The sequence below is a fragment of the Sesamum indicum genome, linkage group LG8, assembly GCF_000512975.1.
Source record: "Sesamum indicum cultivar Zhongzhi No. 13 linkage group LG8, S_indicum_v1.0, whole genome shotgun sequence".
Taxonomy (NCBI): domain Eukaryota; kingdom Viridiplantae; phylum Streptophyta; class Magnoliopsida; order Lamiales; family Pedaliaceae; genus Sesamum; species Sesamum indicum.
The window spans coordinates 3,872,394-3,889,344 of NC_026152.1; the positions used below are offsets into that span (position 1 = coordinate 3,872,394).

At 34.1% G+C, this 16,951-nt stretch overlaps 3 protein-coding genes across 3 annotated transcripts in view; 1 reads left to right on the forward strand and 2 right to left on the reverse strand.

The window, feature by feature from the left end:
- Window positions 1–906, reverse strand: part of LOC105167700 (xyloglucan glycosyltransferase 4-like) — a 3,241-nt gene extending 2,335 nt beyond the window's left edge. Inside the window, exon 1 of the mRNA XM_011087509.2 lies at window positions 1–906. Coding sequence (XP_011085811.1) covers window positions 1–450 — 450 coding nt within the window. The 5' untranslated portion in view covers window positions 451–906.
- LOC105167701 lies at window positions 10,305–11,892 on the reverse strand. Its single transcript, XM_011087510.2, has 2 exons — window positions 11,673–11,892; window positions 10,305–11,030 (listed from the first exon to the last, which is right to left on the reverse strand). Exon 2 carries the CDS (start codon window positions 11,023–11,025, stop codon window positions 10,468–10,470), a length of 558 nt encoding a protein of 185 aa, XP_011085812.1. The 5' UTR covers window positions 11,026–11,030; window positions 11,673–11,892; the 3' UTR covers window positions 10,305–10,467.
- Window positions 14,065–16,608, forward strand: LOC105167702 (RING-H2 finger protein ATL46). Its single transcript, XM_011087511.2, has 2 exons — window positions 14,065–15,989; window positions 16,305–16,608. Exon 1 carries the CDS (start codon window positions 14,823–14,825, stop codon window positions 15,984–15,986), a length of 1,164 nt encoding a protein of 387 aa, XP_011085813.1. The 5' UTR covers window positions 14,065–14,822; the 3' UTR covers window positions 15,987–15,989; window positions 16,305–16,608.

The window sequence follows — 16,951 nt, forward strand, 5'->3', positions numbered from 1 at the left end:
CAAAGGAGCAACATAATCAACTCTAAAGCTCAACCAAGCCATGTAAGACCACTGCACCAGACTCTGAACCTCCCATGGATTCACCACACTCAAATCCCATTTGTTCAAATAAGCAAATATTTCAATCACAAGGGCTATCAATGAAACAGCAAGAAACCCCTTTATAAACCTGTACAATCTCCCTCTGTATCTCGGGTCCTCCTCATTCGGATCCGATGAGGCGACCCGTTTCTTGATTGACCCGAAAACCGTCCACAAACTCGTAGCTACCCATGGAACAAAAGCTAAAATCCTCTGGGCTTTCAGCAAAAGCAGCCAAGTGAACTGCTTGGGGCTTGCAGATTTCTGCTTCTCCTGAAACATTGATCCAGAGCTCTTTGAGTCATTCACCTCTATCAGAGAGATGTTCTCAGGCCTCTCAAGTGTGACCACCACAGTGTTTGGCGCCATGGATTGGATTGCAATAAACTCAAAATCCCAATCCAAGACAACCCAAATCCAAATCTTGAAAGAAAAAAAAAAACACAATTGGTTGACCTCAAACAACCTCAGCTCGGAGAAATTTATGCTCTGTCAACTATCATTACAACATTGTCTTGGTATAGAAATGGAAAGACAGTAACACACAATGGGCATCACCAGTACTTGTATAAATGGCACTTCTCTCACCGAAATCTGGATCTCAACAAACAGAATGGCACAGACTCCAGAAATTCAGTTAGAACTCAGCTATCAATTCCCCAAGTCAAACTAAACTCCCAAGAACACAACAGTAGAATGTGAGAGAGAGAGAGAAGACAACAGTGGTTTATTATGAAGTAATAAAGAAGCTGAAAACAAAGAATTCAAATTAGAGAGAGGTTCCAGTGTCAGTGTGTGAGAGGCAAATGGAAGGTTTTCAGGCTTAATTTAAACAACTTCACATGACAGGCTTGTAATAATAATAGAGTGTTGAATCAATCTTTTTGTTTTAACGCGTACGAACAATTTTAACTCGGGATGAGATGAGATCAGGCTGTAGTCAAACTGGAAAAGTGTTTTCTATTTTTTTCTATCTTTTCTAACAACCAATCTTTTCTTGCAACATGGGCGCTGCTAAGAGTAAGAGAGCCCACCATCCATAGTGTCGGTGTGGATTAGCAGACAGTTAATGACAACTAATTACAGCTTAATTGCTGCTATAATCAATCGCCTTTCGCCCCATATGAGAAGCTTCCTGTCTTGTCTGTTTTTTTAGAATCCCTGTACCATAATAATGTTTCTATTTTTTCTCCCAAGGACAGTTATTTTTTCTATTTCTTTTTATTAAAAAAGTACGCGCTTCGTTATTTAAAATATTTCTAATTCAAACTGAATATAATTCAATCTAAACTAATTTTATAATAAATACAATATATTTGTAATGTAATTGATGTCAGTTCAAAAAAAAATGACCAATCACATAATAAGTATATCCTATAAAATTATTTGAATTCAAAAAAGAAATACTTGGCTCAACCTTAAATCCCTCTGTTCAAGTGGATAGAATTTAATTTTATTTATTTTTTACCATAATCCAAGGTTCATTTATTACATGTTTTCTTATTAAAAAATAGCATCAGAAACAGCGTGGATCAGAAGTAATTTCTAGTTAAAATAAATAAAAAGAAATAATATGTTTGTTCTGACATAACTAATTAAGGTGGATGTAATGAATTAATGATTCATTAAATGGGCTTAAAATGGATATTTTTAGCTAAACAATGAACTCTTTATAGCTCTAAACCATTTCAATTTATTTTAACATTCTTAAAACCATGTCACCTACAGCAAAACGATGTTTTAGTTTAGTAGTTAAAGTTAAGGTTGGGGTTTCATGAACAAATTCTTTAAGGAAGTATTTAGATTGATGAATTTGGAAAAAGGATTTTAAATGACTCCATTTAAAAGGAATTTGAAATCCATCCATATTCATCAAAACGTAGTTTAAAATTAAAATGAAATGATTCGAAATAGAATTATCCAAACATATCCAAGAATCTACAGATTTCAAATCCTTTGATTTAAATACAACCTAAAATCCTTATATGCAAATCCACTTACACAAATACAACATAAAACAAATTTTCTTTAGTTATGTTTGGATCGATGCATTTGAATAAATAATTTTAAATGACTACGTATTGAAAATTTTTAAAAATTCACCATTGTTTAACAAAATATAATTTAAATTTAGAGCTGAAGAATTTAAAACCCTCGAATTTAGAATTAATCCAAAGGACTTTTTACTGGGAATAATGTGAAATCCATAATTTCAAACAATGTAGCCTTGAATTTGGAGAAAGGATTTCAAACGAGTCCATATTAAAAATATTCCAAATCCAACATTATTTAAATACAAAACATAATTCTTGATAAGAGTTAAAGGATTTAAAATTGTTTGTATTATAAAATTATCCAAACAATTTCAAAAATAAATTATGAGTAGCAATTTGAAATACCCAACTTCATCAATACAAAGGTAATCTCAATAAATATCAGGCAGACAATTTCAGACCAAAATTCCATGTTCATGGGTTGTCTCTTGTTGACATGGTATGTAATATTGCAAGTAGAAACAAATATCACAATAATTTAGTTCAAGACACAGATTTTCACTTCACAGAGTTATTTATATGACACTGACTGGTAATAATAAGTTTTCTTTCTATTTTTTACTTTAATATTTTATTTAATAAGTCTTAACTACCCCTCTTTCACATATATATATAGTCCCTTATCTGTACTCTGTTTACATAAATTATTTTTATCTTTTACGTAATTACAGAAATAATTCCTAACAGTAAACTAATAGTTTGTGTAATAATGTCGATATTTTTGGAGTGTGTATGTGTAATTTTTCGAAAAAAATAAGAATGATTTGTGTAAATAATTTTGATGCTTTTGGTGCATGTATGTGTAATATTTTAACAGACAAAGACAAACCATATAAATAAACGATGGATCAAGAAATGAAAATGTAATTATCACAAATAATAATTAGTGATTTGTCTTTATTTGTCCCTACTATATAAATGGCATATACTCGATGTCTTTTTTAGGACAAAATCATAAAATTTATACGAAATCAAAACAGATAATAACTTAGCAATATTTTTATTTTTATTATTAAAAAAAAAGCATATGTTGTACGATCCACATCATTATCTGAAGTAAATAATAAAAAAAATAGAAAAAGGACAGATAATTAAGTATTAATGAAAGAAATTTAAATGATTTCAATTCTGATCATCGTCAATATTCGAGACCGGTCTGAAAAATCATAAATTATTTGCAAATTAACAAATAATACAGTTCTCGTATACTATAGAGAAAATTAAATACGTAATAAACAATTTACTTGTTTTTGCTTTCAGTTTTTGTGAAAAATATGCTCGTCTGTACTAATTCTCATTAAAAATATATTACTTTAACACTACGACTCAGTATAAAATATAATTTTATTAACTAATTAAAATATATTCTAATTTTCACATCAAAATTTATATAAAATTGAAAATACATATTTTTGGTTGAAAACAGAAAATATAAATATAAATGGACTGGGTGTTGGTATTCTTACCAATGGGGGCAACATATGATGGGGGGTGAAAGTTGGTCAATTTCAAGACCAAAACTTGGGCTGTACCATAGATGTGCATTGAGAAGCCATGTTTATGAAGACAACCTATTCTCTGCAATTCTCTTGTCCCACACCATAATATAAGGATGCAATAAGATTTTGTTACTATATATGCCAACACAATGATCTTGACCCAAATTATCTCTATAAATCAATCCTAACCCTCCAATCTAATTCAATACATCACCAAATTCTAAATTGAAAAATTTACATTCAAAGTAAAAAAAAAATATAAAATTATTATAAAAATAGACGTACATTTAAATTCAGCCCTGCGATTGTGGATTTGTACGATTTGAAAAACTGTTCAAAATATAAAAAACAAACCCGTTGAGATTTAAAAATTATATCGAAATACCAAGAACATACCTTTTTATGATTAGCAAGAAAGACTATGAAAAGTCCACAGTTATATTTTACCTCTTAAAAGGGATGATTATATAATTATATTAATATTTTAATAAATTGGATAATTAAGCAATACGTCGGCTCGATATACACATTAATATAACAAAAAAAAATAAAATAAATTATAATAAACTCATATAAAATGAGACAAACATCTACACATTTGATGAAATTCGAACTCATAAGTTGAAACTTGACGTCATCCTGAGCGGAAATTAATAAAAATGATACTGATGCGGAGGAAAATGAAATGAGAAGTTGTTGTTCACAAGAGACGTGTTGTTGGGGCAGCGCGTGTAACATGACTCAATCAGTAAGATGCCTATGTTGTTTTACCTTAATTTCTGCGTCTTTTACGCTAATTTTTGTATACCCCAGAATAAAAAAAGAAAAATAAAATTAAGAATTTAATAGGGTGAATAGCAATTTATCCCCCTATGATATTGGAAATGAGTATATTACCCTCCTATGAAAAAAATATAACAATTTACCCCCCTATACTTTTTAAAATAAAGGTAAATTGCTTCATTTTAAAAATCATAGGGGGGTAAATTGTTGTATTTTAAAAAATACAGTGAGATAAATCGCTATTTATTTTTTCATAAGGGAGTGATTTGCTCATTTACGATATCACAAGGAGATTGCTTTCATTTTTCTGAATCCAATATTTGCATCCTTGTGAAAATCACATTGGATTTTTTTATTATATATATATATATATATTAATATCAACCAATGAATAATGGCGCTTGATGTGATATATATAATACAGATTAGGGAGAGTGTGATAAAAGATAGTCAGTCCATAAGAACACTTGTTTCATGCCAAAATAAATCAGATTTAGATCTACTAATTACTAAACAGTCAACTCTTACCAAATAATTATCATAAACAATAAATATCCATCACACTCTACAGTTGTCCCCTTTATTAATTAATTACACCGGTTTTTGTTCAAGAAATTAATTGAAAATAACTGAGACTTTAATTCAAAAAATAATTTCCAAATTAATACACCCCATTTACTTCAAGTTGGCCATCACAATTCTTCTTTTCTTTGTTTTCCCTTTTCAATTTTCATTTAAAATGAGGCAGATGTTCGATCAATGTCCCATTGCACGAGTCATGATTCGTTCTAACTTTGCAAGAATCTCATAATTTTGTCAAATAAAAGACGTTTTGCTGGAAAAAGATAATCTTAATATTTATACGACTTTCGAACTCTTTGTCTGCAATGAGTATAGATCGCTTGTCAGTATATTGGATAGAAAGTGATAGGGCAGGCATAGTTATGGGGGGCTAAATAGGTGCACCCCATCAACCAAGCAATGCACCAGAAAGCTGAGAGCCCACAGCACAAGCCTTAGCTAGCTCATATGGTATCCTCTGCCCAAATATCATCTGTTCTTGTTCTTGGAACATAATGGAGGGCCACATGTGACTTTCCAAACTCCCATGTGATAAGCTACCCTGTTCTTCGCTGTCCAAATTTTGTATTTTACATCATCATACTTACTCCAAATCAAACCTTCTTCCATTCATCCTCTCCTACTACCTCTCTATCCATTAATTTTTAATTTAAATCGGGTTTAATAGATGTACAATTTAAAAAAAAAATGATTAATTATATGACAAATGTATTATACATACTTGCTGTGTGATCAGTCTGGTCCAACCATACTTAATCTGGATAAAAACTTTCCGATTTTCACCTTTACCATTAATTAGAGTTTCTATCACTGCGTGCATGCTGGACTCAATTGGTAATAAGAACAAATTATCAGTATTTGTTAAAAATATTGTGTCCTTACTTATTTTTCTCCATTGATATGAGTATTGTTGTTAGACGACCACCTCAACCACGTCTTTGGTTCTCTTCGTCAGAGTAAGCATTGTTGTTAAATGCAAAATTTAAATTGTTAGATAGGGACCACCTCAAGATTATGTCTCTCCATCAATGGAGGCATTATTGAACGATCATACAATCTAAAAGTTTAAATTGTTAGAGAGAATAATCAATTAATATTAATATCTTAGCAACTGTTTTCTAAAGTCCGAAAAACTCTTATATGTGGTTATCAAAATCGAAATCATTTTTTTTAATATTTATAAAGGACTTATACTATTTATTAAAGGCAAAATCTCTAAATAATTAATCTGGCCCAAAAAAAATTTATTGATAAAAATATATTTAAATATATTCATTTATTCACGTTATATCCATTTTTTAATCCATTAACTCTCTCAATAAATCTTCATTTATGTTATTTAAACCTAATATTTGATCAATTACTTATATTTTTATTTTTCATTTAATTTGATAAAAAAAATTACAATAATAATTTAAATTAGAGCTTGAACCGCCGATGCAAAGTACGCAGCAATCAGCATTAATAACCACGTTGCGTTGTTGATTAGTGGGAGCACGAGTCCAGCAGCATCTTATTACGCCACCATCTGCTCCACATGCTGCTGCTTTTTAACCTTTTTTTCTTTTTTAGATTTCCATATTTAGTATAATTACTCATTGCCCCACCTCTATATTTGATGTAAAAATGAATTAGAAGGTAAATTTGAATACTCAAATATTAGTACGACGGGTTTTTTTTTTTTTTTTTTTTTTTTTTTACCAAATGTTATTGTACACGGTCTTTTCGAGAAAACAGAAAAGAATTATAGTGTGAGATGAGAAAAAATTGTGAAAAGAGAAAAAAAATAAATTTTAATTGTGAGTTTATTAAAAATTATACAAGTTTGTGAGGGGAAAAAATGAATAAGGTGAGAGAGAAATGTGGAGTGTGTTAAGAGAAAAAAAATTATAATATGACATTATAGAAAAAATTAAAATTACTATTTTAATTAATTTTTTTAAGGTAAAGAATAAATTTAGATATATTTAAAAATTAACAGAACAAAAGGATTTTCTTTTATAATAATATGGATATAGATTTGAGGGCAGTGTAACATGATGTGGGGCAGACATAAATCCGACCGGAACAGGGAGATAACCGAGCTACCGGTTTGGGCAGAGCCGCCAACTTACAGGGTGGTGAGCTCCCGGAAGAGACCGGCAAAACATTTATGCTGCAAAAGACCTGCAGAAGAAGGCAAACTCTTTACCATAGTAACATATATATATATATATATATATATATGTTGTCCCAATATTATCCTCGCGACGAGCACAGAGTTACTGGAAATGTGATGGTTCGACTGTTGTCTGAATTTAAATATTTGAGTTGCATTATTACTGTCAGCTATACGTTTTACTATAGCGATAAATGCTCGATCTAGTAATAATAAATTAATGTACGCTTATAATGAATATCCAGCTTAAACAGAATTTTTATGATTTGTAGCATGTGAATTGTCTATTCTACCCTTACAATAAAACGAGGCTGTCGTGAACAAAGGATAGTTTGGACAATTCACCACGGTAGTTGTATCCATGTTTTGATGTAAAGTCTAGATAGGTTTGGAAAAACAGAATTTGGGTTGCAAAGAGTTTGAAATTTGTATTGGGGAATGTGAGGAGCGGTTGGTATTATATTCGGATATTCTTATCCAGCATCATGGGCCTTGTGATGTACTGAAATCTACAGTCTATCCAAGTAGTGTTACTATCGAATGACAGAGCAACGACGCAGGTTGGAAAATCAGACACCACGAGAGATAAAGACGGGCAGTAAATAAAGCAAATGATTGCCACATTACAGAGAAATGCGACAAAAGCACAAGCAACTGTAGTTTGGATAGCAAGGGAACAATTGGGAAAAATGACATGAAATGAAATTTTTACCGACATGGAAGAAACACCAACGTTCACATCATTCGGAGCATGTGAGGCAGATACGACACGGGTGTGGCCAGCGAAATACGTGAAACATGGGAGCCAGGAAGATGCCTTCATTCAAGTACAATCTGTCCCCGCTGCATTCATGAAAATACACAAACGCATTAATTCTCATGCTCACTGTAGGTGAAGATGTTGATAAGAACAAGAATGAGACTGTAGCTTGGTAAGCGAAAGGTGAAAAACTTGTTTGTCTGGCAATCAACCATGGTTTGTTGTAAGAAAGCTGCTTAGACTATGAGAAACCTTAAGTTCCCAGAATTAGTGAAAACTGGCAGCAGCAAACTCAACAAGAAGTTTAATTCAAACAGTACTTCTCAAGTTGCGGCAAATTTCCTTTTGTATCATCGCAGTTTCTTTGTCGGTTCAGAATGACGATACTGCAATTTAAGCTCCTGTTGTAAGTTGCAGCCTGTGTAACGCAAATCAGTATATTGAGTCTCTGCTTACGGGTGTTTTCCTGTTACTTCATGTATTCGAACAGAAACTGCAGCATTCACGAGCAGGTTCTCAGGGAGAGACACACAACGCTGCTTTTCTTCTGGATTATATGAAGTGCAGATAATTTCGGCTCTGATCACCGCCACCGGTCAAAGCAAGCTCCCAAAACCTAAGTTTGCATATCAGGGTACTAGAGATTACCGTAACGAAAGACTCATCCTCACCTGTCGAGCTGTCGGCAGAAATAGACGCAACTGATGGGAGCAATTAACCTTTATAAGATCATGCTCATATTAACTGCTGGTCTTGAGAAAACATCGTCAGTGGTACAACCAAGAAAAATTCAAATAACTAGTAACTCGGACTCCAAGAGTTCAAAAGGTAAGTCATTAGCAGCAATATAAACAAGTTCCCTTTAACTCCTCTGGATAGACTAGAAAAAGTTCCACCGACAGCAGCCTGAAAATCAAACTCCCAATGCTGCAGGTAAAATCCCTTATCAGAAAATATCAACAAACACTCCACACGCAATGAACAATTCCAGACTCTCAATCTTGCTCACTCCTATTCTCAAAAGAGTCAGCAATTGGAGATCAAAATTCAACCTTTTTCCTGCCAGAAATGCCTTTCACCATTCATTATACTCCAATTTTACAGTCGTGTGGACTTATAAGTCTCCATGAATCCATTGTACCAGATAACGGACTCATTGTCCAGGCAAAAATCTAGTATTTCTGCAGCGAGTCACCCATCTCCTTGATGGTTGTCTGGATCCAGGCAAGAATTAATACGGATCACCAGTGTCATGTAGTTTCAGCAGTTTTAGTATTAAAAAGAAGGAAGCAACCAGTAGTTCAAGAATGCACTATTTTGAATACATATGAAGCACTACAAGCAAAATTTTCAATTTCTCCATCATGAAAACATATAAACTGGTTTCAGATATAACATATCCAAGCATAAGGTAGTACTTAAGTTTGATGTCTGTCACTTGAGAAGGCGGCTCCAATGAAGTGGTCACCACCGGTGGTTGTTACAATCAAAATCAATTTTGATTGTGCCGTATTCAAGGATAGAGGAGGGGGAGCTGGAATTATTGCATGGGATCAAAGAGGCAAGTGCATTGCATGGTGGAGAAAACTTTTGCCGGGAGTGACTGACCCGGAAGTTGGCAAAGCTTGTGCAGTAAGGCTGGCTGTTGATTTGTGCTGTAAATTTAACTTGGAAAAGGTACAGATTGAAGGGGATTGCATGCAGGTTATTCAGAAATTGTAAGAGTCCGTGGAAAATTCCTCCAACGAATAAAGCCCACTCTTGTTACTTGGTTTCTTTTCTGTTCATTAAACAAACAGAAACATGGCTGCTCATGTCTTAGCCCGTTCACCGTTTAATAAGGGTGAAGGGGTTGAACCCCCTCAAGATTTACTGTCAATTATTGAGGCTGATGCCTAAGGATATCTTCCTTTAAAATAAAAACTAGTTTGATGTCTGTGCAGTCATAAATGCATGCTTTCTCACATTTCTCCAGCATATAACAGAGCAGGCACATTCTCTCCTCAGACATGAACATAATGCTGATAGTGCCATCAAGCTGCCCTAGGGGATAGCCCAGAGGATTTGGCTCAAGATCTCCTACGAGAGTTCTTGGATTTGAACCTGGGTGGGTGCACAAGTTTAGTAGGTGCGTGTGTAAAAGAAATGTAAACAAGCCACTCTCCAGGCCAAGAGTTTGCTTAAATATGGTAAATATGTTCAGAGAAAGATGACAACATTTGCATCAAATTGGTAAATAGCCAACTAACTTATTACCAAGAACACACATTCCCTTGCCATATCCAATAGCTCAATATGTAAATATATACACATATTTAAAGCATGTTATAGATGATATTTCAAAACAATTTCCCATATGAACAAGGCATTCTTGACTGAGGACCGAATTGGATGCAAAAGATGAGATTCATATGGCTGTCAAACAGCAATGAATACTAATTTCATATTATGAGCACCATCCTTACAATTTACAACCAGTTTTTAGGAGTACGGGAAAACAAATATCAATCTGGGAGAACAACCTAACTCAACATAACAGAAGAGCATGCCTTAAACCTCACTAATATGATGTGTACCCAGAGCAAAAGAGAAGAGTTCACGAACAGGTGGGCACTCGACCAATGAAATCTCCATTGCATATCCGCTGACTGGCAGCTTCAGATCACGTAAAACAGTAAATGCCTCAGCTATACGAGTCTTTGGCACTTCTTCAGCCACCGGGCAATAAGGAATCCACTTATCTGGGCGGTAGTCATCTCCAATTTCAATACCTTCTTTCTTCATGGCATCACACAATTGTGAATGAAACTGAAGGAGAGATAAAGATGGGGTTGGGCCAAGGAACAGAACATTGTTGTCATTTGGGAAGCTTCCAATTGATGAAAATGACAAAGATAAAGGTTCTTGCTTCGAAGCAAAATTTCGAAGGACGTTCTCCAGTTTAGCAATGTCCACAAAGGGACTTGAAAACAAGGTAAGGTGAGGTCTTGATTCAATCTCAATCAGCTGAGTACTAATTTGCCTTCTAGCCAACACATTCCAGGCCTTCAAAACCTGATTCTCAAGCGCAGGATCAAAGTAAAGCTCAATCGCATAGCCTTGGGACATTGTCACTAAAATATGTTTCAAGAGAAAACCAACAAATAGTGAATAAATAGAAGTACCAAATGAACAACATAGATAAAGAACTGCAGTATAACAAATAGTGAATCAAGAACGGACGGCACCAACCATCAAAATCAAGAAATGCAGTAAGAAAATAGTAGGAAAGTTAATGCAAAATAAAAATCAAAGCAACAAGTACAATCTACAGATAGCAAAAGACCAACAAAGAGACATAAATAAGAAAAACCTATAAACCTCCAAACTTAGAAGTATCCTAGACACATAAACTCAATAAATGAAGTTCAATTACAGCCATAAAAATAATCAACTCTCACTAAGCAAAATTCACACATACCCAATTAAACTTACAGACAATCGAGCCAATTTCACAAAACTCAGTCAATTTCCAAAATCCCCACTACAAATCTGAAAATCCCAAACCCCTAAAATCAAGCCTAAAACACAAAATTGGGAAATCAAAAGGCAAGGAAAATCAATTAGCACAATTAGACAAAAGAACAACCAACAGAAAAACGACGTAACTCCCATATTGACTAAAAGTTCTACAAGCAAAAATCTTGAAGCTAGATAATGATTATTTAAGCAATGCATCGAAAACCAACAGTAAAGTTCTCAGAGCAGTCACCGACCGAGAACCGGAAAACAGTTGTTGCTCGGCGTCTACCCTAAGCAGCCGCTGCTCCTGCCTCTACACTTGTACACTTGCGACGTCTTGATGGGTTTGAACTTGGAAAATCAGAGAGCCAGTCCACACCCCAGTCATACGCCGAGAAGAAAGAGAGGGTTTTTAATTTAACTCCAAATAAAATTTACTTGTTTCATTCTGACCCCAAAAGTTTGGGATAATTTCAGTTTGGGCACACAAAGATGAAAGAATATAAGGAGAGGGGGTATGAGTGAAGAAGAAAGTTTGAAAAACCAATGGGGAATGGGGAACAGAGGGAATAAAGAGTTGAATTGGAAAGAGCTCTTCATAACAAAAGCTGATTCAAAAGTGATGGACCTAAATCAACTTCAAGGGTAGAAAAGTCTTTTAACATATCAATTAGGACCATATAAATAAATAAGATATTTAGGAGTTTGTAAGATGCTAAAGGGTGTTTGGTAAATTTTAAAAAAATAACTTTGAAGTTCTAAAAATAAAATATTAGGAATTTATAAACTATTTTTTTTTTAAAAAAGTACGGAATCAATAGCTTATATTTAGAATCTCAATATTTTTCTGGCTGCCATCTATAACATCTAACTCTTAGCTACTAGTTCAAGGAGGATAGATCAGTAGATCTGCTATTCTATTCCTCTCCTTCAAATTAATTATAAATTTGTTATTATTAACATCTTATAAGTTCATATATCTTATTTTATCCGAACATTTGATGATTTTTTTTAAAATTAAATCTAATAATATCTTATAAGCTCTAAAAATATCATATAAGATGTATGGGCTTATAAGATCTTTCAATTAAATAAGCTGGGCCAAGAGGGTGTTTCGGTGAGCTTATAAGCTTTTTGAAACATCTTATAACATGCTTTTAAGAAAATATCTTATAAAAGGTCTAAAAATAATACGTTAGAAGCTTATAAGATTTTTTTTTAAAAAAAAAAATCTTAACAAATTTCTTTAATTTAATTAAAAAAATTGTCATAAATAACATTTTATAAATTTTAAAAATATCTTTTAAAATATATAAAATCTTTTAAATAAATTTAGTCAAACAACCCCTGAATCCAGGCAGTAACCTTCTAACAAGAAGTGGTGACTTTATTACAATGATTGTAGTTTGTCATTTTTGCAAATCTATTCCTAGAATCTTATCAAAAGTCTTGAGGACTTCTTAAGAATTTTCAGTCTAACAAGTAAGACTGAGTTTTCAACACTTGTTCTTGATTGGAGGGGGGACACTATTTGGTCACTTGTATAATTAGTTGAACCTTTTAAACACCAAACAGTAGAGCACACAAACATAAAATCCCCTCATTTCAATGGTTGTAAACAGCTTCATCATCACAAAATAGACATTATGATATCTTACAAGAATTAGGCACTACACTTCCAATTAAAATAATTAGCTAAAAAAAGTCCAAATTTGCAATCATTTTATTTAACAACTTATTAAAATTAACAGGGATTCATGATGTTTTAGTCAAGTGATTAATGTTGATGTTTCATGAATAAGTTTAAGGTTATGTGTCCGATTCTTACTGGAAGAGGGGCTGTTTGTTTCACTTAACGTTGATGATTGCTCAGTTTATTGAGATTTTCATGTAAATTATCGAATAGTGTGTGCTTACATTTGTCATTCATATTTGTACCTAATTCTCTTGCGACCAGAAAATTCTGATTCAAATTAGGTTGAGTCAGATTCAAAATAATAACAAAATGAGTATATTATAATTATTATGTGACGGTTAATATAAAATATTAAGAAAAGTAAATTAATTATGTCAACCATGTAAAGTTGATTAATGATTTAGGGGAAAAAAGCAATGGTTAATGATTACTCTAAAGAAATAAGAAAAGTATGACATTTATTGTAATTAAAAGGATTAGACAATAATTGCATGTCCGAAATAAATTATTTTTAATAATAGCTAATCGAATTATTTGGGCCGTCATAAATAATTAGGACATTAATTATTTTATTTGATTTTCAAGAATTTGGGAAAAGAATTATTACTATCTAAAATATTTAAATTTTAAGGAGTAGCAATAAATTCGGTAACGCTCAAATCAATTTTGGGATTATGAATTAAACATGAAAATAAATTCATTAATTCTTAGATTAAATTTTTTATTTAATTTAGTAACTGTTAATCTGAGCCCATTTAAGTGGGCCTGATCTCTTTGGAGGAGGCCCACATTCTTTTGCCATACGGTAAGGAACCTTGTCGGAAAATATGTTGACCACCACCCATCACGCGCTCAGAATGGCGCGTGAAATTAGTGAAGAATGAATAATCTCTCTCTTTTTACCTTTAATAGAACAAAGAGAAAAAGAAAAGAAATAAAAGTGGTGTCTTTTTGGCTTTACTTTAATTTTCACTTTGGAAAATAGTGACCACTGGCTTCTAATGGTTTCTCTTCTCCCCAGTGTGTGAATATACACACACTTCTTTCATATGTGTGTATGTGTGTGTGTGTGTGTATGTTCTTGCGACACATATTTGATGTGATAAGATGTGAATATAGATTAGATATACACATGGTGGGAGTGTGTGTGATTGAGATCTTGGCTGTGTTACTAAGTATCTATGTATTTATGGAGTTTGTGTATGTTTTTAAGTAGGAGAGAGAATTAAGAAGATTTTTCTATTACAGTTGTGTCATATTCTTAGTTATATAAAAAGGGTTGTAAGATTCCAAGGTTTGAGCAAAAAGCTGTGTGTTGCTTAGGGTTTTGCTGCAGGTGCAAGAAGGGGGTCCATGTTTATACATTAATGGGTTGGCTGCTTCAATCAAGGTAGGTGAAAGGCTTAACCCGTTTGAAGTTTTGTGGTGTCATCATTTATTGCTGCTATTGGAACAATCAGTTGTTTGGGCTGTTCTTTTTTCCATCTGAAAATTGAAAGAAATTGTCAGAAACAGACCACCTGCGGCTGCAGCTGTATGCTTCTGATGTCACAATCTTGCTTTGAACAAATCTGAGGGCTCAAGATTTGATCTTCTCTGAAGTGTTTTGAGGGGTTATTAGCCCTTTTTGGTGAGAGTTTCAGGGGGGAGAAATTGGGTGATTTTTGGTTCAGATAATGAGTTGCCATTGGTTTGTGTCTGTGTTGAGATGATTTGTTCGAATGCAGAAATGCAACGGCAGGGAATGTTCTCTGGGCATGCCCATTTGAAAATTTCTTGGATTCAGCATCAAATCAGTCAGAAAGATAATGATCTCTTGACATACCCACCTCCTCTTTTCCCCTCACCACCTTCTTCATATGGTGTTAGTGGTAATTTCCCCCAAGAATCAAGCCCTTCTCCATCTTCATCAGGAACAAGAATTAGTCCTGCTGTTCTCTTCATTATTGTGATTTTGGCTGTTCTCTTCTTCATATCTGGTCTTCTCCACTTGCTTGTTAGATTCTTGACCAAAACCTCATCACCCTCTCAAGCTAATAGGAATTTGGAAGTTTCTACCTCTGATGCCCTTCAAAGACAGCTGCAACAGCTCTTTCATTTACATGACTCTGGCCTGGATCAAGCTTTTATAGATGCCTTACCAGTGTTCTCATATAAGGAGATTGTGGGTCCTAAAGAACCCTTTGATTGTGCTGTTTGTTTGTGTGAGTTCTCCGAATTGGACCAATTGAGATTGCTTCCGATGTGTAGCCACGCGTTTCATATGAACTGCATTGATACCTGGCTGCTGTCGAATTCAACCTGTCCTCTCTGTAGGGGAACCCTTTTCAATCATGGATTCTCGATGGAAAACCCCATTTTTGATTATGATGATTTCAGGGACGAAGATGGCTGCCCTGGTTATGGCGAGAATGGAGTCTCTAATGCTCAGAAGAGGGTGGAAATCGAGGAAGTTGCTACAGAAAAGGGGGTGTTTCCTGTCAGGCTTGGTAAATTCAGGAAATTGAACGGTACGGAAGAGGAGGTAGGAGACGAGACTGGTAGTAGCAAACTGGATGCAAGAAGGTGTTACTCGATGGGCTCTTATCAATATGTGGTTGGTGATGCTAACCTTCGGGTGGCCTTGAGCCAAGACCAGACTATTCGGGATTTAAATCTTGCGAAAGGGACAGAACAAGCTTGTAATCCAGCTGATGGGATTGCAGAGGGGAAAAGAATATGTAACGGTACGAAGACCGATAGCTATTCCGTTTCCAAGATTTGGTTGTGGTCGAAGAAGGAGAAATTTGCAAGTTCTTCAGAAGCCCAATTGGAGAATCCATCTCCTCCAAACATGACCTTACCATGGTTGCATAGATCGGAAGGCATCTGAAAGGTACTCTATCTGTGTTTTGATTCATCATCAATCAGCTCTTGATCACGGTGTTTGGCGTCTTACGGTACGAAACTTCACCGGCCCTGGTTGTAAAGAATTTCGTAGTTTGTGACATGGTAGACGGAACACTATATAATTGAAGCAAAATTGCAAAGTTTCTGTTCTTGTTTTGGAATTTTCTCCCTTCATCTTAGACCATTCTCATGCCTTGTTATTCCACGAGCTTCTACTCCTTTTCTGATAGTATTTTCAAGAAAACTATTGGACAAATGACTTGATTCAAATTTGCTTTGTGCATATCCCATCACAAACTAGGTAATCAAGAGTCATAGCTAGAAGCTATCTTTCCAATGCTGCAAAGAGCAGCAAGCAGTGCACTGGGACCATCCATGAAAGGTGCTTGACAAAATTTCTTCCCGGTGATGAGAGTTTCCCGTATTCAATTCCAGGGTCAGGGTGTTCTTCCCATGTGCTGCTTTTTGTTTTTATGCATAAGGTTACATATTAGTATACTTTCTTGTCAGGTACCTTCTCAAATAAGATTTCCATTTTATGTATATATATATGAAAATGAGAAAGCAAGAGTGATATTTGATGATTCCATCAAAGAATTACGTCTGGTTTATGCAGTAATTGGTTTGAAGTCAACCAAAAGTCAAAATTTTTATTTATGTGAGAGATGAATATGATTTAAGATGTATGTTTAACTCTATCAAAGGTATGAAAATTGACATTAACATGAGAATATAGCAATATTGTATAGAAACAAAACAAGGATGAAAGTTGATGATGGATAGGAGACGGTGGGGGCTAAAAGAATGGTGGACAGCCGAAGCCCGCTACCCAACCCTTCACTTTTGTCTCTACCAAATAAACTAAGTATTTCTCACTCAAATCTTCACCCCCTTCTCTCTCTGCACGCTTTGGATTCTTATTCTTGTTAATTTCTTTTGTTTTCATAA